Source organism: Oratosquilla oratoria, unplaced genomic scaffold (assembly GCF_046742065.1).
Source record: "Oratosquilla oratoria isolate Oo_2021 unplaced genomic scaffold, ASM4674206v1 SCAFFOLD81, whole genome shotgun sequence".
Classification (NCBI taxonomy): Eukaryota; Metazoa; Arthropoda; class Malacostraca; order Stomatopoda; family Squillidae; genus Oratosquilla; species Oratosquilla oratoria.
Window position 1 is genome coordinate 338,275 of NW_027467745.1, and position 25,450 is coordinate 363,724.

At 39.5% G+C, this 25,450-nt stretch overlaps 1 protein-coding gene across 7 annotated transcripts; it reads left to right on the forward strand.

Moving 5' to 3' along the window:
* Window positions 1–675: 675 nt before the first annotated feature.
* Window positions 676–25,422, forward strand: LOC143024024 (required for meiotic nuclear division protein 1 homolog). Of its 7 annotated transcripts, none has more exons than XM_076182727.1 (9): window positions 676–814; window positions 5,413–5,576; window positions 5,824–6,062; window positions 11,240–11,344; window positions 16,409–16,565; window positions 20,116–20,338; window positions 20,528–20,690; window positions 21,421–21,618; window positions 25,183–25,422. In XM_076182727.1, the coding sequence occupies exons 2-9, from the start codon at window positions 5,426–5,428 to the stop codon at window positions 25,330–25,332; spliced, it is 1,386 nt and encodes a 461-aa protein (XP_076038842.1). In that variant the 5' UTR covers window positions 676–814; window positions 5,413–5,425; the 3' UTR covers window positions 25,333–25,422. The 7 variants fall into 7 exon arrangements, with proteins under 7 accessions (XP_076038842.1, XP_076038839.1, XP_076038841.1 ...); XM_076182724.1 differs by having other exon boundaries at window positions 746–899; XM_076182726.1 differs by lacking the exon at window positions 676–814 and adding an exon at window positions 903–970.
* The last annotated feature ends 28 nt before the right edge of the window (window positions 25,423–25,450 follow it).

The following is a 25,450-nucleotide window of genomic DNA, read 5'->3' on the forward strand; positions in this document are numbered from 1 at the left end:
GTTTAATGTTATTCTTGTGTCTTCTATCATACTTTTATGTTCACTCTCTTCCCACGAGGCTGTTTTTTGGGGGCACGTAGTTTATTACAAACTTTCTGCTGTAAAGCGCATCGGCTTCAAGACTTTAATCAAGCCCCTGGGATCCAACCCAGACTCAGAGAAATCAAGGCAACTGCCCACAAGACTCCGTTCAGTCCCGCGTACCTACTTCGAGTTCAGTAGATGGACTAAGAAATACCCGGGTGTTAATGAATCAATGCCCGAGCGCTACATTACCCAGTGTCTTGATTACTGACATATTTTTATGTAATTGGACATCTAACAATGTCAGAGTGGGGCTGGGATTCTATTTTAACTAAATCTAAATTACTTCAGAAGTGAAACGCTCAGACAACTTAGAGGGGGTTTACACGGTCTAACGGTTCGTCGAACGCGGTTCGACAGACACGTGTTTAAAGTGATGTTTAACCAACGTGTTCGACAACCAAATACCCCATTCACACGTCACTTTAAACACGTGTCTGTCGAACCGCGTTCGACGAACCGTTAGACCGTGTAAACACCCTCTTAGAATCTCCCGGGCGTTACACCTCAAGTCCGGTTGGTACCGGGCGCTGTTGGTTAGTCTTGGGCGCTCTCGGACTCGGACAGTCGTGGGCGCGTGATTTAGTAGGGATGACTCATAGGCTTAGGACAGTTCTGCTGAGACAAAAAAAAAAAAAAACAATGTACCAAAGTGACATTCGGGATTGAAACTATACTTACGGGATATCGGCTGTATAATTCCACTTCTCAAAATTTGCATTGAATAAACGTATGTTGTGTGCCTTGATTTTATTACTTCGTCAGGGCATTCTTGTGTTGTGTTTATGTTGACATGATCGGCTACACAATCGCAGGTACGAATAACAATGTAGAAATTCTCTAGGAAACGGTATGGGTGGGATTAATGAACAAAATTATCATCCTGGTACTGTATAATTGGTGTTGTGTATATAATAAATACCTAGCCAAAGAATGAGGTGTTCATCGCTATGTTTAACAATGAAATAGGATTTTTCTAAGATGATATTTTACTAAGGTTTTATTTGTGGATACTGGACACAGGTCTATCTTGCATCCAGATCTTCAACTGTTGATATGTTGAAGTGTGATATTATAGGTTGATGTTTGACGCAGGAGAATTGCATTGTGATTGAGCTTCACTTCATAGTTATGGTCCAGTAACATGAAAACTCAATTTTCACTTGTTCTCTTTTTCTATTATATATATATAATAATATATATATATATATATATATATATATATATACACATATATATATATATATATATATATATATATATATATATATATATATATATATATAATAATATATATATATATATATTAATTTTTTTCTATGGAATGGTTAGGTTAGGAGCTATCGGACAATGTGTTTCATGTTAAATATCTGCTGGTGTGTTGATGGAATTTCACCCACATATTGATCCCAATGTTTGTCAGGGTTACTCTATGGAATAGTTAGGTTAGGAGCTATTTGATGTGTTACATTTTAAATATCTGTGCTGGTGTGTTTCTGGAAAATCACACACTTCTTGGTCCCAGTGCTTGTCAAGGCTCCTTTCAAACAATTATACAGATAGGGCATCAAGACATTAGATGATGGGAGGATGTTCAAGGTATTAACTGTTCTTTCTGTGGAAAGAATTTGATCATATTCATGTATCATACCTTTTGGATAATCTATATTTATGACCTCACATTTACAGTTCTGTCTTCATGATGATGCAACACTGGGGCTACCCTGGCACCGAACTTCCATGGAGCTATTTTGTATGTGTCAATCATTTCACCCCTTAGCTTCATATATACAAGTGTTGGCAGACTGAGTACTCTGTCTTTCATCATATGGCTTGAGTCTGTTGGGGCACCCCAAAAAAGTCTCTAAAGCATTGACTACATGCTACTGTACAATTAATACTGAGATTAAAATAAAAGGCCAGAGATGTGACTTAGGGAAAATGGAGTTAGAGAAGAAGCAATAAAAACAACAACAACTTACAAACAAGCTAGGAATGACTATACAAGAATTCACAGGGAGGCAGAAAACAGTTTTGAAAGAGGTGTAGTAGATTAATGGAAAGATGAACTGAAAATGTTTTACAGATTTATAAATGGTAAATTGAAACATGGAAGTAATCACCACATTAATAGTGGGTGGAGAGGTCTTTGAAGTCTCAGCTCCAGCAGAAATAATGAGTTTCCAATTGGTCTTCATCAAAGCGAGGACTTTTTTTTTTTTTTTTTTTTTTTTTTGAGGAAAGAGAGGGAAGCAAAAATCCAGGTTTAGAAGATATAGATATAGAAGTGAGGGAAGTGCTCAATCTCTTGGGATTATTGGACATGACAAAAGCTTCAGGACCTGACAGGATCTCAAACTGGATACTTAAAGAAGTAGGGAGCCATTAGTGGACAGGATTCACAGTTTTTTACGTTTGTTGAAAAAAGGCATTGTGCTGCTTTATTGAAAAAGGGCAAATGGGGTGCAATTTTACAAAGGTGGAAATAAGGAGACACAACTAAATTATAGACTGGTATAACTGACTGGTCAACATAATAGTGAAAGGATTGTGAAAGATCAATGGACCAAATATTTTGAAGAGCTGTACATTGTGACAGTTGGTTTGGTTTGAGATCAGGAAATTTGTGTATGTTGAACCTTTTAAGTTTTTATTTGAGAGTGATTTATATGCTGCAAGAGAGAGAGGGGAGGACTGTGTGTACCTCAACTTATGAGGACATTGGAGCACTTTGGAGGACTGAGAGGCAGACTTCTAGAATGGATGAAATACTTTTTTTGAAGGAAAGATACTTTAGGACAGTAGTAAAGGATAAGATGCCAGAATGGAGAGCAGTAACGAATCAAGTTCCACAAGGTTCAGCGCTTGCACCAATAGTGTTTCTTGTCTATATCAGTGACATGATGGAAGGCACAAGAAGCTATGCCAACATGTTTACAGATGAAGCAAAGATCATGAGTGAAAAACAAGGAGGATGGGAAGTGAACCCATTACAAAAGTAAATAAGGAGATAGATTTGGGAGTGTTGATAAAAGACAACCTGTCACCTGACAGACATAACAGGATTGTGGGAGAGATGTATGAACTACTTCAGAAGATTGAGGTGGTGTTTCAGTAAATGGATGAAGAGATGATGGAGAAAAAAAATCAAACCCAGATCCATCCAAGACTGGAATATGTGTCTTTGGAGAATACAAAGTGCAGTGACCAAACTGGTCCTTAGCCTGGCAGATAAACCACATGAGAAAAGACTAAAGGCACTGGGTCAGCCAACTTTGAAAGATCTAAGATATTGAAAAAAATGGTTCAAAATATATTTCCATAAATTCAAATTTCAACACCTAAACTTGTAATGTGTTCTTGAAAAGGCAAATATATCTACACTTTATTAAAATGAAGTGCTTATAGTTACATATATTTTCATAAGAAAATAAGAATGAAGGAGACTGCAAGAGACCATAAGGCCTACACAAGGCAGCTCCATATCCATCACCACCTGTCATCTGCATCTATAAAGTTGTCTAACTGTTTCTTAAAACAACATGGTTCATACATGAACCTAAAAATGATATTTGAATTTGAAGATTTGAAATCAAATTACCATAGATAATTAGTTAATTGAGAATAATTTTTTATCAAATGGCATGACTACATACAGATTTCAGGGCCCGATAAATAATGGATTCCTTGTTAATCAGGTACCCGATCAATAAGTTATTCATTAAAGATCAGGTACCCGATCTTTACGCTCTTCCATGATTCAATTGAACAAGATTCATAACAGATGATATTATATTTTACATGTCCCGAAAATACATATATATATATATATATATATATATATATATATATATATATATATATATATATATATATATATATATATATATATATATATATATATATATATGATAAAGTTCAGCCTGTGTAAACATAAGATTGTCATTCTTATTCATTTACCAGTTCTTCTTAATAGTAAGATGTACCTAATCCCAGTATGTGGGGAAACCCATGAATTTCGTAGTTCAAATTTAAAAAAAAAAAAAAAACAAGCTAACACCATCTTGTTTGTTTTTAAAAAGAGGTGATATGATTACAGTATTCAGGTCACTAAATTGCATTGACATAATAGATCTGATTAAAGATGGGAGGGCTTTAAGAGGCCATGGGAGCAAATTAGAATCATATGTCCAAAGGATGTGAAGAAATAAAATATTCCATATGGATTCATAAATACATGGAAAGCTTAGAAGGTGATTTAGATCAAGCTTAGAGTACATGAGCTCAAATGTAAATATGATAATTAGAAATCAAGGATATAAATTAAGTTGGAACTGTACATGAATTTGAGGCTAGGTATAAGAAATTAGAGAATAGGAGATGGGATCCAGTGAGCATTGCTCCTTTCCCATATACTACAATTAGGTAAATACATCAGCTGATATATGCTCCAGGCAATGAGAACATAGCTTGTCATAGGGTCACAGCCAATGGCAGCACATCTTATACCAGCTAAATGTATAAATGTAGACAGAAGCATTGGGTACTAGAAAAACATGGAACCCCCATTGAAAAAGAGATAATATTACCAATGATGAGGTTATTGTAATAATTAAAGATTAATAAGTAGTTTATATATTTTTTTTTCACTAGAAATTCTGCCAAAAAAATCACTGTAGCTTACAATAAGAAGTGTTTTAGAAGCTATAGCTACAGGTGAAATTATTTTGGTGAAATAAAACATAAAAATATTGTTGGGAATTTTAATGGGATACTGCAGGTTAGCAAATACAGATTGTAAAAATCAGCCCAACTCCATAGTACTAATAATGCTTAACATCTTGCAGACACTGGAAGTGTATCCTGTTTTTCATATCAAAATTACAAAATAAAACCTAAGTCAAGGAAAGATATATACTAAGAAGAAATGGCACAATATTAACACTAGCACTTACAGCTGCTCTTGGGCTGTTTTAAGTCTTGCTGATTTACAGTGTCCACTTACAATCAAAGATGGCTGCCCTCATGCATTGAGAATAGTAGTTACAATGGGTGGAGTTTAAGTTACAAGACCTTTTACGAGATACAATATCATAAATAGTTTTGAGTGTCCACCCTCATCAAATTTGTAAGGTGTTTTCTTTATCAATATATTTGGTTTTAGAAAATTAGTCCCATTTCTCTCTCATAGTTTTAGGGGCTAGATAACAATTGTGGCTGGTTTGTTGACATGTAGGAAAGGTGTACTATGCTTGAAAATATATATGTTAATTTTTCATTTGTTCTTTATATGGTGCAAATGTTTCTCATAGTTGTTTCTGGTTCCAGGTTTACAAAAAGGATGATGCAGAATATAATATATTATAGTAGGAGAATTGTAATATATGCCCACAAATATAGAGCCACTTCATATGCAGGCTACAGGTTTGATGTGAGCTCGATTTCCAGAAGGTTCTCTGCTCTGTCTCAAGCAAGCTGTCGGAAATATCCAGGTATAAAGGACATCATATATTAGTACTGTACTGTTTTTTTTGTATCCAATTGGTTACCCTCAAACTAAATTGGCTAGACATTGGAGAACACCCCTTCTACTCTTTTCTACATAGACCATGCAAAGATCACATAATTTTTGTATCAGTATGCAATAGAATACAAATTTTATGTGCAATTGCATTGTCATAAGCCTTTTCCAAATCCATTGATGATTTACAAAAAATTAAAATAGGTGATCTATTTCAGGTAGTATATGCTCGCATGCATCATCTTTTCGTCAGTGCTCCAATGAAAGTGATAACAATTGGGCAGCAAATAAGCGGAAGTGGACCAAGGTTTTGCCAAGTGCAAAAGCAGGAATCAGATTAGCAATACGAGGAAAAGACTCTAGTGCTACCCAGACAGGGCAGAGCCTTACGATACCATTGCAGTCAAAAAAGAGGATACAACGCAAGAAAAAGCAAGTCAAGCAAGAGTTGGAAGAGGTCAGTCACTAATGTATTTCAAATCAGAGTAGATGTTCAGAAGTTATTATTTACATGGGACAGTGGAACTGTCTTGAGATGTTGACTAGTTTCTTTGAGTGTAGTTATTCACTTCATACTCACTTTGAATATGTATTCAATGAACTTGGCCACAGTAATATGCAATTTGTTTTGGTTGTTGATCACTGCACTTATGGTAACAGGTGCTCTTGACTCTTTCCAAGTGAAATATTTCAGGTACTTGGTTCTTTCTTAGTGAAATACTTGGAAATTGCATTGATGATATAAAGCAGTGCTAATTAGTGTCTTGTATTTATTACAAAATACAATGACCAATGTATGACCCTCAGTAGGCCTATACTAGCATAATTGAGGTTCATCTTTGCACATACCACTTTGGTATATAGTTTTCAAATATGATTGATCATTCTAAATATTGAACAATTACTGTTATTATGTTGTTGATATTTCTGTTAGTTTTATGCACATATTTAAGTATTTTCTCAAGCAATTTACACATTTATCTATTTGTACAATTTCTTTTTATGTACTAAGATACACACGTGATATTTGTTTTTATTCGTAGTGGGAAATTTAATTTTTGCACAGATGCTCCTTTTTTTTTAATATAAGCAATTGAGCTGGTCAACTTGCTGTGTTTTAAATGTAGAGTCATTCCTCCTGACTTGTTCTGTTACAAATACAAGTTCATCGTGCCACACAATATGTCACTCAGAAGTTTTAAAGTGCACATAATACTGAAGCATATTGTGAATTTGCTACTCCTATATGGTCGAAAGAAATCAAGATGACACCAGGATGATGTAAGGTAACTACATACATACATATACCAAAGGCTTTTTCCACCTTACAAGGGAAGGTAACTAAATGCTACAAATTATATTGGGTGGGTATGTTAGTGATGCATTTATGGTGCATGAAATTATTAAGCACAATAAGTAAGCACCAGTGGTGGTGGCAATCAGGGGGCCCCCAAATCAATCCTGCTTAGGGCTCCATAATGGCTTGGGCCAGCCCTGACAAGGAGACACCACTAAATTATAAACCGGTATCACTAACCAGCACAATTGTGAAAGGATTATGAAAGATCAATGAACCAATTATTTTGAAGAGATGAATAATCTGACAGTTTGGCTTTAGATCTGGAAGGTCATGTATATTGAACCTTTTGAATTTTTATTTGAGAGTGATTGATGTGCTGCAAGAGAAAGAGGGGTGGGTGGGCTGCATGTACCTGGATTTAGATAAGGCATTTGATAAAGTATCTCACAGTCAACTTCTGTGGGAGTTGGAAAATGTTGGAGGACTGAGTGGCAAACTAGAATGGATGAAAGACTTTTTGAAGGAAAGGTATATGAGAACAAGTAAAGGATAAAATGTCAAGATAGAGAGCAGTAATGAGTGGAGTTCCACAAGGTTCAGTGCTTGTACCAATAATGTTTCTTGTCTATGTCAATGACATAATGGAAGGAATAACAAGCTATGACAACATGTTTACAGATGACACAAAAATTATGAGAAGAGTGAGAAACAAAGAGGATGATAGACCATTGGAAAAAGATCTAGACACTATTTTTGCATGGCACCAAGAATGGGAAATGAAGTTCAATACAAAAAAATGGAAAGCACTAGAAATAGGCAATATCAGCAAAAGACCATCATTTAACTATTCTTTGGGAAGTGAACCCATTACAAAAGCAAAAGAAGAGAAAGACTTAAGATATTAAAAGACAACCTGTCACCTGACAGACATATCAGCAGGATTGTGGGAAAGACATGTGGACTACTGCAGAAGATTAATGTGGTCAACACAATATTTCTTCTGTGAGTGACTTTTGGGGCATTCTGGTGGCTGTTGCTGGTTACCTGGGTGTAGTGGGTCTCCTTCAAGAGAGATATGGTGCAATAAATTAACTGATTATATGCTTTATTCTACTTGGGAGACTTATTCTATTGCATTACTAAATTTCTAGAATTTAAGATCTTTAGAGGAGAATGGAGGAAATAAGGAAGGATGAGGTGAAGGCAGTTGTTAAGATGATGAAAGCAGGTAAGGCACCTGGGGCCGTATACACAAAACTTGCTAGCACTAACAAATAGCTGTTAAGGGTAACAAATTCCTGTTAAGGCTAACATTTAGCTGTTAAGCACTAACAGTGGATACAGAAAACTTGTTAGGGCCTTAAAAGTACTGTTAAGGTAAAAGTGCTGTGGAGGACTATTAAGCTCTTAACAAATTCCTGATAGTAGAGAAGATGGCGGAGCAACAACAACTACAAAGACGACAGCGAGTTTATCAACAGCGACGGGATTTAACGAGTACAATGACGAGGAACTCATCAAACGCTTCAGAATGAACCGTGCTGGTATAATAACAATGGCTGATTTAGTGAGGGACAAACTTCAATCCCGAACAGAACGGAATCGACCACTGAGTCCTGAGACGAAGGTGGCAATTACCCTATGATATTTAGCCACAGGTAAAATGCAGCAGTGACGACTTTGGGACCTCGCAAGCAACAATCAGTCGTGTCATTACTCAAACAATTGATGCACTATCAGAACCAGATATTGTAACTCAATTTGTAAAATTCCCATTGACTCACCAAGAAGTGCAAGTAAAACAAGCAGAGTTCATGGAAGACTAGGTTTCCCGGTGTTGTGGGTACATTAGAATTGTGGCTCCAAGTGTCGATGAACATTTATATGTAAACAGAAAACGATACCACAGCATCAACGTGCTTTGCCATGCCTCCCTCTTGTCCTTGTGGTTTAAACTTGGCTTGAATCGCCCATTTATAATTATTTTTTTCTCCATAATCACGTTGACCAAGAGGAGTGTTTCCTCTTGTGACCAGTTTGGCTTCCTTTTCTTTTTCTGTGATTCTTCTGCCATGTCTATATCCTCTGAAATAATTGTTGAGTCTTCTGTCAGAAGATTTGTCCGTGGCACGGCCGCATATACAATGCGCCTTTGTCCAAAAATATCTGTCGTTGGTTAATAAGTACTCCTAAAAAACCATACATACGATATCTATGTGCTATCATGATACTCTATTAATAAATTCTGAACAACTGCATTAATAACACTGTTTTATGTGTGCAATTTTTAATAATACGTCCATTTACATGTTCATAAGCTGCTAACTTCAGCACTGTTTAGCGGGACTTGACAAACAACTGTTTACTAGCTAACAGTTGTTAGTTAAGCATTGGTGTATAACTTTTAGTGGTTTTCTGTTAGCTAGCAGAGATTGTTAAGGCTAACAAAAAAGTTTTGTGTATACGGCCCCTGGTATGGATGGATGCCATGCGGAATGTCTGAAAAAGGGAGGTACAGTGATGGTGGACTGGTTGGTGAGGTTATTTAATGTTTGTTGGAGAGAGGGTAGAGTGCCGGAGGACTGGAGGAGTGCCTGTATAGTTCCTCTTTACAAGGGAAAAGGGGACAAGTGTGAATGTAGTAGTTTCAGAGGGATTAGCTTGTTGAGTGTAGTTGGGAAGGCTTATGGGAGGATCTTGGTTGAGAGGATTAGGAGAGGAACAGGAGTAATTGGTGAGGAACAGTGTGGATTTAGGACAGATAGAGGTTGTGTAGATCAGATCTTTGTGGTAAGACAAATATGTGAGAAAGCTATAGGAAAGGAGAAGGATGTTTTTTGGGCTTTTATGGATCTGGAAAAGGCTTATAATAGGGTAGACAGGAAGGCACTGTGGGAGGTTATGCAGATATACGGGATAGGAGGAAAGCTTCTGGGAGCTGTCAAGAGTTTTTATGAGAATAGTAGAGCTTGTGTCAGGATTAGAAATGGAGAGAGTGAGTGGTTCGAGGTAAAGGTGGGACTTCGTCAAGGATGCGTTATGTCGCCCTGGCTGTTCAACTTATACATGGATGGGGTGGTGCGAGAGGTAAATGCAAGGGTGGTGGGCAGGGGATTGGAGATGGTTGGGGAAAATGGAGAAAGGTGGGAGGTGAGCCAGCTGTTGTTTGCGGACGACACTGCGCTTGTGGCAGGATCGGAGGAGGGATTGAGGAAGTTGGTGGCAGAGTTTGGGAGAGTATGTGATAGAAGAAAGCTAAAGATAAATGTGGGTAAAAGTAAGGTGATGAGATGTACAAGGGGTGAAAGTGGCAGTAGACTGGAAGTGAGCATTAAGGGAGAGCAACTGGAGGAAATGGATAGTTTTAGATACTTGGGTGCAAATTTGGCAGGGAAAGGTGGAGTGAAAGTGGAGGTAGAATGTAGATTGAGAGAAGCGAGTAAATGCCTTGGTGGATTAAAGAGTGTAATGAGGAATAGACATTTGGGAATGGATGCTAAGAGGAGACTGTATGAAGGAGTGATTGTGCCAACAGCACTGTATGGGGCAGAAACATGGAACATAAGAGAGGAAGAGAGAAGGAGTTTGAATGTGTTTGAGATGAGGTGTCTGAGAAGTATGATGGGGCCTGAGAAATGAGGAGGTGAGGAGGAGAACAGGGATGGAAAAGGAGCTGGGAGATAGGGTTGATGAAAGAATATTAGGATGGTTTGGACACATGGAAAGAATGAGTGAAGAAAGACTAGTAAAAGAGGTGTGGAAGGCAGATGTGGAGGGAGTGAACATGAGGGGACGTCCTAGGATGAGGTGGATGGATGGGGTGAAGGGGGCTTTGGGGAAGAGGGGAATGTCTGTTGAGGAAGGACGGGAGAAGACAGAAGACAGGGGTCAATGGAGAATGGTTGTATATGGATGATGTTGTGATAGCATGAGGTAGAATGGGCAGGTGGATGGGGGGTGAGGTAGTATGTGTGAGCAAAATTTGATGCAGCCCGAAGGGATTTCTCCCCGTCCTCTCAGTTTATGCAATGGGGGGACGGAGAGGGGGTGTCGCCGATTTAATGATGCGGCCTTGCTGTGGATATGCTGTGTCTTGCGACACTGCTTCTGACCCAGGGCAGTGGACAAGGTGCAGGGATGACACGTCATTCAGGAGGTGCTAAGATAAGAGGGAGGGTGGAGGGGTGTGGAGTGTATTCAGGGATGGAATGGGTGGGAATGATTTTATGCCTTTTTCTTTTTGGCTACCCCCCTTGTAAGGGGGAAAAAGCCTTGGTATATGTATGTATGTAGAAGTTTCTGAAAGGTGTGCCCTTTTCATTGAATTATTGCAGAATGAAATCCTTCAGGATTTTGAACCTCCAGCACGGCATAAGTTCCTAACCTTTGATCCTGATCTCTCATTGCCAGAAATAAGTCCACACAAACCACCACCAAGAGTAAGAATATTTATTAGTATTTCATGGTTACGATAATAGAAATAGTCTTTTGAAGAATGGAAAGCTTGATTAACCTTAATGGCTCTGTCAAAGTGATAACCTATCACATCTTATTTTGGCTAAATAACCTGGTGGCTGAATAGATTAGAGTGTTGACAGCTGGATGCAAGAAGCTAGATAGATGGTGGTTTGAGTCCTGCTAAAAAGCGAGTATGAGATGGCAGTTAAGGTATATGGTCTTAAGTCCCTAAGCTTAGACAGAGACATATGTTTAGCCACCTTGCAGAGTGAGTAATGGCTGAAAAGTTGTGGGGAGGGAATATATATATGTATTTTACCTAGTTGTATCTTACAAGAAGGGGAGCTACACTTGTGGTGTCCTACCTTTGTTTGTTCCAAGTGTCCACCACTGTGTGGAAAACTGTTCTTCAGATCTCTTCTATAACTATCTTTTTTGAGTTTCTTTCTATGTCCTCTGTGTATGTGTGTATTTACCTAGTTCTATTTTGTGGGAGAAGAGCTATGCTTGTAGAGACCTGCAGTTGTATCTTTCCACATCAAGTTCTTTCTTAAAGTCATGTATAGTTTTAGCACTCACTGTTTTCTCTTCCAATTTATTCCATGTATCTATCACTCTGTGTGGAAAGCTATTCTTTTTCAGATCTCTTCTGTAACAGTCCTTCTTAAGTTTCTTCTTGTGTCCCCTTGTATTTCTTCAGTCCCATTTAAGTAGATCATCCCTGTCAAGGATTTCCATTCCTTTCATAATTCTATAGATGGTTATCAAATTGCCTCTTTCTTGTGTGTCATTAAAAGTGATAGCTAATTCAGTATGTTATATTTTCTTAGATATTCTCCTTATTTTGCAAGATTAGTCGCTCTTTCAAGGTGTGAGATGATTTCTCCATAGGAGATCATCAGAGCTGCCATATTGCAATTTCGAGTCACATTGACTCTTCTTTAGTGGCATGGATATGAAATTTGTCTCAGTGGAAGACATGGGAATGCTGGCTTTTTGGGGATCTGGCCAGTATCTAAGGTGTAGTTACATCATCTGTTTTGTTCATCCTTGTCACTAATTGGCTGGTTCCAAGGGCTTGCAAGTCTGATGACTGTGTATTGAGATTAAGATCTAATTCTTCTACCACCTTCTTTACTTCATTCCACCACTCGCTACCCTTGTATTCCCTACCATCCTTCTTGTTCCACATCCCGTCTTTGCACACCTTGTCACTTCCTCCTTGAACACCCCCATTCCTCTTCCATACATACTTCTACTATATCGATCACCACCTCCCACATATCTCTCAGCTTCTCTTTATACTGCTGCTCCTTTTCCTTTTTATTTAGACAGTTTGTTCTAAGCACCTCCTTACCTTCTGTCTTTTTCCTCTTTCTCCATCTATCCTCCGCTCTCAATTTACCTTCCACCAAAACAATTATCTGATATTCTCCCACTTTTTCCCCTAAGAACATGTACATCCATAATTCTTCCTACTCTTCTGGGTACCACTACTTGACCCTCTATTTAACGGACCCCAATGCAACAGATCCTCAGTTTGCAGACAAAAAATCCTGTCCATTATAGAGCCAGACGACGGCCCATTCATCTGTTGCTGCTTACAGTTGTCTGATGGAAGTCTGGGCCACCAGCACCAGGCGTGGTGGTGGCGGGCCAGGTGGTGACGTCAGACTCCATGTGAGAGGGAGGGAGGGAAGTGGGAGGAGGGAGTGCCAGCCTCTTCCCAAGACAAGGTCTTGAAATGAGACTGAATGTCGAGAAATGTTACTGGACACAATATTTTCTCCTAAAGAAAACAATTGAACAAAGTACTAATATGGTTTTTATTGAAGACCAACAGGTGGACAAGATTCACAGTCTTATTGTATGTTCATTAAAAGAAGGAATAATGCCACATGATTGGAAAAGGGCTAATGTGTTACTTAACAAAGATAGAAATAAGGAGACACCATTAAACTATAGGCTATCATTGACCAGCACAATAGCAAAATTATATGAAAGGATTGTGAAAGATCAGTGTGTCATATATCTTGAAGAGATGAATATTTTGTCAGACAATCAGTCAGTTTGGCCTTAGATCTGGAAGGTCATGTGTGTCAAACCTTTTAAGCTTTTACTTGAGAGTAATTGATGTGCCAGGAGGGAGGGAGGGCTAGGTGAACTGTGTGTAACTAGACCTAAAGAGGGCTTTTGTATGTCTTGTGTGGAAATTGGAGCATATTGGACTACTAAGAAGTAAACTAAAACTACTTGAAAAGATGCAGAGCAGTGACCAGTGAAATTCCATCAATGTTTCTTATAGATGTCAGTAACATAATGGGTGGTACCTCAAGCTATGCCAACATGTTTGTAGATGCTACAAAAGTCATATCAAAAGTGAAAAACAAGGAGGACAATAGACTATTGCAAAAAAATCTTAATACTATTTTTGCATGGGGTTAAAAATGGGAAATTAATTTCAATACCTAGAAATACAAAGTACTGGAAATGGGCAATAACTGCAAAAGACCATCTTTCAATTGTTCCTAGGGAAGTGAATCCATTACAAAAATAAAAGAGGAAAAATATTTAGGAGTGTTGATAAAAGACAATGTCACTTGACTAGACATGTTATCAGGATTGTGAGAGACATATGGACTGCTGCAGATGAATAAAGTTGTTTTGCACCATATGGATGAAGAAGTGATGAAAAAGAAAAAATCCATAGAAACCTTTAGCCATGTAACATGACAATATTCATGTGGTATGGTCCATATACAGAGTGAAGGATATAAGCAAGATCGAGAGAATACAAAGGGCAGCAACCAAACTGGTTCCTTGCCTGGCAGCTAAACCATAGGAGGAGATACTAAAAGCACTAGATCTGCCAACTTTGAAAGATCAGAGAGAAAGAGGTGATGTGATTACAATATTCAGGTTGGTAAAGGAGATAGACTACATTGACAGAGGAGACCTCTTGATTAAGGATAGGAGGGCTTCAAGAGATCATGAGAACTAATATATGCCTGAAGGGTGTGTTTTCCATATACACTTAACTTGGAATAGCTTAGAAGGTGAGGTAGTCCAAGCTGGAATAATACCTGAATTCAAATCTAAGTACAATTATAATTGGGAATTAAGGATATAGAATAAGTTGGAACATTACATGAATTTGAAGCTAGGTGGGATAATCTAGAGAGTAAGAGATGGGATTGCACAAGGATTGCTCTTTTTCTGTATACCACAATAGGTCAGTTCAAACTAAATGCATTTTCCCACTTATAAGGGGGTGGCCAAGTCAAAGTATACACATTAAAATTCATTTAATAGATCTCTAATCTGAGCACCTGTCCCCTACCACACTGCTCTAGCCGAAGGTAGTGCAGCGAGACACATACTTCCATAGCAGGACCTGACAGCTGGAGCTGGTTTACATACACCACTTTATTATGTGTCCACCCATCTCTTCATTTGCTCAGAAATTTTACAGAGCAGATGAGAAGAACATCCTTTTGGGCCATGTCATTCATTTATCCATTCATTCCTATCCTTGTCATATCTCTACCCTGCTGCACACATTTCTCTTAAGTTCCCTCCAGCTGCATCCACTGTCCATGGTCATTCTGATAGTCGTTCTTCATTCTTTCTATATGCCCAAACCACTTCAACAGTCTTTGATCTATCTGGTAGCTGGCCTCACCTTTATTATATTTCTCATTCCATTCTTGTAACACCTACCATATTTCTCAAACACTTTATCTAAAACACACCAAGACTCTTCCTTTTTGCCTCCCTTAAATTCTGAGTCTCTGTTCCATGCAGTACTGTGGATACAATATTTCTTTTATGTACATACATACATATACCAAGGCTTTTTCCCCCTTACAAGGGGGGTAGCCAAAAAGAAAAAGGCATAAAATCATTCCCACCCATTCCATCCCTGAATACACTCCACACCCCTCCACCCTCCCTCTTATCTTAGCACCTCCTGAATGACGGGTCATCCCTGCACCTTGTCCACTGCCCTGGGTCAGAAGCAGTGTCGCAAGACACAGCAAGGCCGCTTCATTAATCAGCAACCCCCCCTCTCCGTCCCCCCATTTCATAAAATGAGAGGACGGGGAGAAATCCCTTAGGGCTGCGTCAAATTTTGCTGACACATTACTACCTCACCCGCCCATTCCACCTCTTGCTATCACAACATCATCCATATACAACCATTCTCCATTGACCCCTGTCTTCTGTCCTCTCCCGTCCTTCCTCAACAGACATTCCCCTCTTCCCCAAAGCCCCCTTCACCCCATCCATCCACCTCATCCTAGGACATCCCCTCATGTTCACTCCCTCCACATCTGCCTTCCACACCTCTTTTACTAGTCTTTCTTCACTCATTCTTTCCATGTGTCCAAACCATCCTAATACTCTTTCATCAACCCTATCTCCCAGCTCCTTTTCCACCCCTGTTCTCCTCCTTACCTCCTCATTTCTCACTCTATCTAGCCTAGTAACCCCCATCATACTTCTCCGACACCTCATCTCAAACACATTCAAACTCCTTCTCTCTTCCTCTCTTATGTTCCATGTTTCTGCCCCATACAGTGCTGTTGGCACAATCACTCCTTCATACAGTCTCCTCTTAGCATCCATTCCCAAATGTCTATTCCTCATTACACTCTTTAATCCACCAAGGCATTTACTCGCTTCTCTCAATCTACATTCTACCTCCACTTTCACTCCACCTTTCCCTGCCAAATACCTATTTCTCATAACATTTTTCATTCCACCCAGAGATTTATTTGCTTCCTCTATTCTGTAAGTCACCTCCACAGGAACCCCTTCACTCTCACTGTTATTTATTAAATAAATTTAAGATTTTGTAGTACTTATTCATGGTTACAGAGTAGTTAATCACAATTTGGCAGGTAAGTTGCCTTCCCTTCAAGGACACTCAAGGTATTTGTACCTATGGGTCATTTTAGTCCATTATTTAGTATTGGCTTAATAAAGAAGATGACTAATGAATTTGCCTGATATATATTCTTACTTTGAAATCTATTTGCCAGGAATGGTATGCAACAGCTTATGCCACTGCTGATGTTTATGATCTTGAAGGGCTCTTGGAGGGCTTCACAAAGCAGGGCTTATACTCCAAAATGGATATTCACGAAGACAACTCCAAGGGTAGAGCAGGGCACAGCACACTTGACAGCAGAAAAGTAGGTAAGAAGTTTAAGTGTATGGAAGTAAAAAATTAATGTCAAGTGAAATGTAGCTATTGAGAATGGCCAAAGAATGAATCTCAACAGAGTTCACACATTAAAGCATTTCTGTTTTTTGACAACATTTCTATAGACTACTTCTTCCAGTTCTTCACAAGTGTTTAGAGTCAGATTTATCCATTTGTAGATGTCCTTGTGATATGCTCAATCTATTTTGCTTCCATTTGTTTAAGTTTAGATCTGAGACAAAGTTGAAGTAATAATTGTTGATTTGAGTGTCATAGACTGCAAGCCCACAATTCCAGTGGCTGGCAGTGGACTTTGGACCCTTCCATAGATCACTCTGGGAAGAAGCTTGGAACTATTGTCTGCCTTGTATTAGTGTGGGACAATTTCTTTATCACTGGAGAGTAGTAGAAGTAATAGGAGAAGGGGAACAGCCACTGGTTGTCAAATCTCCAAATGTGAAAAGGTGGAGAAAGTACACTTGAAGCATATTGAAGTGTCTGGTGAAGCTGTTATTAGTTATGATGGGGGTGGGGGATGGTCTTGAATGGAATCCACTAAAGTTTAGTATGTTTAGGTTGGGTAGTTGGTCTATGATTTTATTTACTCATGTATAGTCATATGGTGGGGTGTGCATTCAGGTCTGCCCAGCATAGTGCTTAAGTCATTGAGTGATTGTAGTTGGACTGTATATTCTTGGGATGTTAATGTGTTTACCGATATGTAGATATTTGCAATGCATAATATTCTCTTTATTTGTGTTTGTATGGTGATTATTTCAAGAGTGTCCATATGATCAATTATATCTTTCCCTCACTCTCTATATGTGAAAAAAAGTAATATGTATACATCCATGATCTATTATCACTAACTGCCTGGTGTATGATAATCCAAAACTTGCACCTCGGTACCAGCTGCCAAATGTACGACAACACAACACTTGTGACTCTTGACGACACCCTGCAGCATGGATGTCACCGTAGTCAAGGGGTTAAATATCCAGTGTGATATCCCATCAGATCCTGAAGCTTTTGTCACATCCAGTGATCCCAAGAGATTGGGCACTTCCTCACTTCTACATTTATATTTTCTTAAGCCAAATTTTTGCTTCCTCTTAAAAAAAAAAATCCTTTGTGAATACAGACTAGACATGTTGATCCAATATTTCTGCCTGAGCTAAATTCTCCCCAAAAACCTCTCCTCCCATCATCAGCCTTTGATCCCAGCAATGTGTTGGAGAAAAGGGATGACTATTCAGGAGGTACAAAGATGAGAGGGGCAATGAATGGGTTTGAATACATGTAGAATGGGTGTATGCTTTGACCTGTCCTCTTTCCTTATAATAGAAAAAGGCCTTTTAGATATGTATATATTTGGGTTATGTTGGGGTGTTTTTGGGTTAGGATTTAGATGTGTAGAAGCAGCAGATCTAGTTTGTTGTATACAGGTATTGTTTAATGTTGGTAAGTGGTAGTAAGTCAAGTCAAGAGTTTTTACGAGAGTAGTAGAGCTTCTGTTAGGATTAGAAATGGAGAGAGTGAGTGGTTTGAGGTAAAGGTGGGACTTCATCAGGGATATGTTGCCCTGGCTGTTCAATTTATACATGGATGGGGTGGTGTGAGAGATGAATACAAGGGTAGTGGGTCAATGATTTGAGATGGTTAAAGAAAATGGAGAAAAGTGGGAGATAAGCCAGTTGTTGTTTGCTGATGACACTGCACTTGTAGCAGGATCAGAGGAGGGATTGAGGAAGTTAGTGACAGAATTTGGGAAGGTGTGCAAAAGAAGGAAGTTTAAGATAAATGTGGGTAAAAGTAAGGTGATGAGATGTACAAAGGGAGAAAGTGGCAGCAGACTGGAAGTGAGTATTAAGGGAGAGAGACTGGAGGAAGTGGATAGTTTTAGATACTTGGGTGCAAATGTGGCTGGAAAGGGAGGAATGGGGGTGGAGGTGGAATGTAGATTGAGAGAAGTGAGTAAATGTCTTGGTGGATTAAAAAGTGTAATGAGAAATAGACATTTGGGAATGGATGCAAAGAGGTTGTATGAAGGGATGATTGTGTCAACGGCACTGTATGGGGCAGAAACATGGAACATAAGAGAGGAAGAGAGAAGGAGTTTGAATGTATTTGAATTGAAATGCCTGAGAAGTATGATAGGGGTTACTAGGCTAGATAGAGTGAGAAATGAGGAGGTGAGAAGGAGAAGAGGGGTGGAAAGGGAGTTGGAAGATAGGATTGATGAAAGAGTATTAGGATAGTTTGGACACATGGAAAGAATGAGTGAAGAAAGACTAGTAAAAGAGGTGTGGAAGGCAGATGTGGAAGGAGTGAACATGAGGGGTCGACCTAGGATGAGATGGATGGATGGGATAAAAGGGGCATTGGGAAAGAGGGAAATGTCTGCTGAGGAAGGACGGGAGAGGACAGAAGATAGGGGTGAATGGAGAAGGGTTGTGTATGGATGATGCATGAGGAGGGAGTGGGTGGGGGAATATGTATGAGAAATAAATTGACACAGCCTGAAGGGATTTCTCCCTGTCTTCTCCTTTTCTGTATGAGGAGATGGAGGTGGGTCACCAATTTAATGAAGCAGCCTTGTTGTGGATGTGCTGTGTCTTGCGACACTGCTTCTGACCCAGGGCAGTGGACAAGATGCAGGGATGACCCGTCATCCAGGTGGTGCCAAGATAAGAGGGTGGAGGGGAGTGGAGTATGTAGGGGATGAAATGGGTGGGAATGATTTCTATGCCTTTGTTTTTTGGCTACCTCCTGTGTAACTAAGAGTGTCAGTCGTTGCATTAAAAAGATGTATATGCATCCATGATGGGTCGTATGCATTTAGGACATGTGAAAATGTTTTTTTTTTGTTTGTTTTTTTCTCCATCTAACCAATTTTAGATGTGGGAGGGCAAGTACTGGTGAGTTGCTCCTTAGAAAGAATTTAAAAGAGCATAGGATGGAAGTTGAAGTGTCATAAAATAGTAAGTAGCCTTTTCCAGAGATCAGGTACAAACCCTATGGGGCCACACCTCTTGTTTATGGAGGTGGAGGTTTGGCTGCTCAGGGTGTTGGCTGGGTGAATGGTTCCTCTCCAGAGGTGTTGTGCCTTTGGAGGTTCATCTTCTTTGCATTGCCTCACCACACTTGAAGGCTCAAGTTCTTAACACTTGCAAATAATCTAATAAATGATGTTTACTCATAGTGTATTGGAATTAAAAGTTTGCTGTAACAGATTAGGGTCAGGAAATGAGTTAGTATGAATTTACAATCTCTTCAGTAATACACAGCTTTGAAAGTTATTCATAGAGAGGCATACTTTTATATATGACTGTCAGTCTTGCAGCTATTTAGTCTTTAAGATTGGTCTTCACATGTTAAGCATATAGTTGATTTTCATTAGCAGCTATGGAATTCAAAGTGTGCAGGGAATACTAGAAAAATAATATGTGTGTTGCTATGTGTCTGATCATATTATGAAGGGGAAAGAAATTTTGATGAAAAAAAAGATATATCATATATATATATATATATATTTCCCTGCAGATGCCCCAGATGATGTCCTTCATATGGTTGCCACATATCGTATCTATGAGGTGCAAAGAGAGATATTCTTCTTTCGAGATGGCTCAGTTGTGTTTTGGAATGTACCAGAGATTGAGAGACAGAATGTGCTAGCTTTCATCAAAACGTATGAACACAATAGCTACATTAGTGATGACATTGAAGAAGAAAGTGAAAGTCTCCCATTTGCTTTCAGCAATACAGCGTAAGGATGAAAATCTGCTTATTCTTTATCTGAAATTTATTGTAGCAATGAATTTTACATTAGTAGAGTTTCAGTGAGCAAGTTGTTTGTGCTGTTTTGACAAAGTCTAATGAAATATTTAATTCCTTTAAAACATATACACACATGTTGCCCTCATCCTTTTTTTTTTTTTTTTTCTTCTTTTTTCAGACATAAGACCAAACTTGTAAATGGACATATTATGTTTAGTTTGGAAGGCATTACAGACTTAGAAAAATATACTTTTAGCAATGCCTTGGCTCTCTCTGTTGGACTAGGTATGAGAGAAGCTGCCATGGACAGATACATCGACAGCATAGAGTATGTATCTGAGGTAGGTGGGTACCTTTAAACTTGAGGACTAATATAATCTTGTTAATAAGATGGGAGCCAGTGATGGGCACCTACTCCAGGTGGTCCCATGTAATGGGTGTCAAGGTTCATCTCTCACGTATATCATCACCAAAATTAGAGTTGGATGGTTACTTATGAAAAAATAAGCCAGACATAAAGTGCTGTGCAGAACATTTATTGGCGGCACCTTGTATTTGCTGATAATGCTATCCTTGTGGAGTTATTGTAGGTCCTAGTTGTAGCCCTGAAGTCGCTGCACAGGGAGGTGAGACCACTGGGATTTCAGGTCTCCTGGACCAAGATCAAGCAAGGTTCAGGAGTTTAATTTCCATAGTAATTGCCATTATCTGTCTACAGATATCTATATACCAAAGGCTTCTTCCTCCTTGTAAGGGAAGTAGCCAGGCAAGGCATACATCCACCCTCACCCATCCCACTCCCATACAGTACATCACTCGATTGTTTCCCTTTTATCTTAGCTCCATGTGGATGAAGGTCAAGCCTGTCTTCTGCCCACTACCCAGAGCAGAAGCAAGACAGCAGTTATTGATAAGGAAAATTATATATATATATTTTTTGCACCCCTCAGTTTTGCCTTTTTTGCTTTGTTTCCTTGACCTTGAGATAGATGAATGTGCAAGGGATGTATGAATGACAGATGAAAGGCTTTGAGAAATAATTTATTTTTCCCTCTCTCTCTCTCTTTCCAGGAACTGAAGAAAACAGGTCGAGTTGTGTTAAATCAACACCAAGTACTTCAGAGGATGGGGCAATTGTTTGAACTCCGTCACCAAATCAACTTGAGTTTAGATTTATTGGATACTCCTGATTTCTACTGGGAAAGGGAAGATCTTGAGACCCTTTTCCAGAAAACCTGTAACCACCTGTGCATTGCAAAGCGAACCTCAGTAAGTAGAGATGAGTGAGTACCATAGTTGATAGTATATAAGACATATGGAGCATGTAAGCACTATGAGCTGGTACTCCAAATCTGATTGGCAAGAAGTTTGGGTTATCTGGAAGGTCACAACCTTACCCATAGGTCAGGCCATATATGAGCTCTGAGCTCTTATTTGGGAGGGTAATATCTGTCAATCATGAGTCCAACATGTGATCCAAGACTGTGGTGAATCACTCACACCAAAAGGCAAAAGGCCTTTTCACTCTTATAAAGGGGTGGGTGAATCAGAGCTTACAACCACCCTACACTCATCCCACACCCATCCAAAACCCATTCATCACACCTCCCATCTACTCCTCTTGGATTACAGGTCATTCCTGACCCTTGTCTGTACATACATATACCAATGGCTTTTTCCCCCCTTACAAGGGAGGTAGCCAAAGTCATAAATCCACTCCCACCCATTTCATCCCCATTTACTCCACTCCTATTCACCATCCCTCTTTTCTTGGCTCCTGGATGATGGGTCATCCCTGCATCTCATCCACTGCCCTGGTTCAGAAGCAATGTAGTAAGACACAGCACATCCCTAGCAAGGCCACTTCATTTAATCAACAACTCCCCCCTCTGTATCAAAATGTCATTCACACATACTCACTCACCGCCCATCCTCCACCCACTCCCCTCATGCATCACAGCATCATCCATACACAACCCTTCTCCATTCACCCCTATCTTCTGTCCTCTCCCATCCTTCCACAACAAACCTTCCCCTCTTTCTCTGTGCCCCTTTTACCCGATCCATCCATCTCATCCTTGGTCACCTCATGTTCACTCCTTCCAAACCTCTTTTACTAGTCTTTCTTCACTCATTCTTTCCATGTGTCCATCTCAATACTGTTTCATCAACCCTATTTCCCAACTCCCTTTCCACCCCAGTTCTTCCTCTCTTATGTTCCATGTAAAAGGAGGTAGCCAAAAAACAATGGCATAAAATCCATCCATTTCTCTTCATGGGTGACCTTAATGGCAGACATTTATTATGGGGAGACATAACATCAAATCAAGAAAAGAATATTGCAGCCTCCATTATCAAAAATAAAGATCTTGGAATTTTAAATACTGGTGAACCCACCCACTATCACATTCAGACAGGTACTGTCTCTTGTTTAGATATAACAATGTGTAGCTCCAACTGCACAATTGACTTCAGATGAAGACCAAATGATGATTGACACATCAGTGACCATGCTCCCATAATAATGGATACTAATGATGACCCACCAGTTCATAGATTTCCACAGTGGTGTAATGAAAGAGCAGACTGGAAAATTTTTAAAGAACTAAGTGAAATTGAAAGTGATGGCTACAGTGTATGTATCTCCTCCATTCCATCACCATCCTCTGTATATTCACACCCAGCTTCTCTCAGATACCCTCCCAAACTCCACCCACTTACAGCTAAATCTATTCTCCAACTCAGTTGTGATTGTAATGTTCATCTAAACAACTGGCTTACCTTCCACTTCACTCTACTCACACTCACCAACTCCAAACCCCTTCCTAGCACCCGAACCATGAGATCCATGTACATACACACATATACCAAAGGCTTTTTCCCCCTACCTGGGGGGTAGCCAAAAAGAAAAAGGCATAGAAACCACTCCCACCCATTCCATTTCCTAAATATTCCACTCCCCTCCACCCTCCCTCTTATCTTGGCACCTCCTGGATGACGGGTCATCCCTGCATCCTGTCCACTGCCCTGGGTCAGAAGCAGTGTCGCAAGACAAAGCACATCCACAGCAAGGCCGCTTCACAACTTCGGCGATCCCCCCTCATGCAGAAAAGGAGAAGACGGGGAGAAATCCCTTCGGGCTGCGTCAATTTTTTTTTTTTTTTCTCATACATACTTCCTCACCCCCCATCCCCCACCCACTCCCCCTCATGCATCACAGCATCATCCATACACAACCCCTCTCCATTCACCTCTATCTTCTGTCCTCTCCCGTCCTTCCTCTCTTTTGTAAAGCCCCTTTCACTCCATCCATCCATCTCATCCTAGGACGCCCCCTCATATTCACTCCTTTCACCTCTGCCTTCCACACTTCTTTTACTAATCTTTCTTCACTCATTCTTTCCATGTGTCCAAACCATCCTAATACCCTTTCATCAACCCTATCTCCCAGTTCCCTTTCCACCCTTGTTCTCCTCCTCACCTCCTCAATTCTCACTCTGTCTAGCCTAGTAACCCCTATTATACTTCTCAGACATTTCATCTCAAACACATTCAAGTTTCTTCTCTCTTCCTCTCTCATGTTCCATGTTTCTGCCCCATACAATCACTCCTTAATATAACCTCCTCTTAGCATCCATTCCCAGATGTCTATTTCTCATTACACTTTTTAATCCACCAAGGCATTTACTCGCTTCTCTCAAGCTCTACTACTCTCATAAAAACTCTTGACTGCTCTTAACCTCTTCACTCTGGGGCACATCACACGTCTGGCAGCATTAGCTGCCCGATGTGCGATGTTGCGTCATAATCGCATTATAAAAAATAAAGTCAGAGCTTAATCGTTCGTTCTCTTTCACCTGTGTATTTTGATAACCATAGAAATTTGATGAAGCCAGTTTAGAGAGAATGGAAATTATGTAGGTACAACTACATTAAATATAATCAAGATGGCGACGTCGGCATCATCGAGTACCCACTTGCTCCTCTTGCCGCCTACGTAGGCGTCACCGTATGGAAGTGGTGAAAAGCTTTCCTCCTATCCCATATATCTACAGTACCTCCTACAGTGCCTTTCTGTCTACCCTGTCATAAGCCTTTTCCAGATCCATAAAAGCCCAAAAAACATCCTTACCTTTTCCTATAGCTTTCTCACGTATATGTCTTACCACAAAGATCTGATCTACACAACCCCTACCTGTCCTAAACCAACACTGTTCCTCACCAATTCCCTCTGTTCCTCTCCTAATCCTCTCAATCAAGACCCTCCCATAAGCCTTCCCAACTACACTCAATAAGCTGATCCCTCTGTAACTACTACACTCACACTTGTCCCCCTTTCCCTTGTAAAGTGGAACTATACAGGCACTCCTCCAGTCCTTCGGCACTCTACCTACCTCTCAAACAAACATTAAACAACCTCACCAGCCAGTCCACCATCACTGTTCCTCCTTTCTTCAGACATTCTGCATGGCATCCATCCAGACCAGGTGCCTTACCTGCTCTCATCATCTTAACAGCTGCTTTCACTTTATCCTTCCCTATTTCTCCTCCATTTCACACATGAATGTACACACTGAATAAATTTGGCGACATTTCACAACCTTCAGACAGCTGAACCTTCATCTGAGACCACTCACTTTCTATTACTCACCCTCACACAAGCTCTACTTTTCAGGTAAAAACTTGACCGCCCTCAACAAACACATTGCACAGTTTATTTGGTGTATGTCTAATCACATTTTGGTAAAGTTATGATGTATTGTACAAGGTATTGTACGCTAAATCTCTGTTAAGATAATGGTGTGATTTGACTTGTAAATTTCATATTTGCAGGTGATGAATCTGAAACTGAGCCATTGTGTTGAGGTAATGGAGGTACTAAAAAGCCACCTCAGTGAGCAGCATGGAGCCAAATTAGAGTGGATCATTATAATCCTCATCATGGTGGAAGTTGGTTTTGAAATTCTTCATTTCATTATCTAACAATGTAAAAAATCAGACTGGATATTATTGTAAAGGAAGAATAATAATAGTAGTTCTCTTGTATTTTTTTTATTAAAATGTGTTTATTAAGTTTGTTTTATTTTCATATGTAAACTTG

Excerpts from the sequence above, each read along its gene's own strand:
- LOC143024024 (XM_076182722.1), top strand. The coding sequence starts at position 1,664 with ATGATGGGAGGATGTTCAAG. Across the intron at positions 11,345-16,408 it reads CACACAAACCACCACCAAGA|GAATGGTATGCAACAGCTTA; the intron begins GTAAGAATATTT and ends TCTATTTGCCAG. Across the intron at positions 21,619-25,182 it reads GCATTGCAAAGCGAACCTCA|GTGATGAATCTGAAACTGAG; the intron begins GTAAGTAGAGAT and ends TCATATTTGCAG.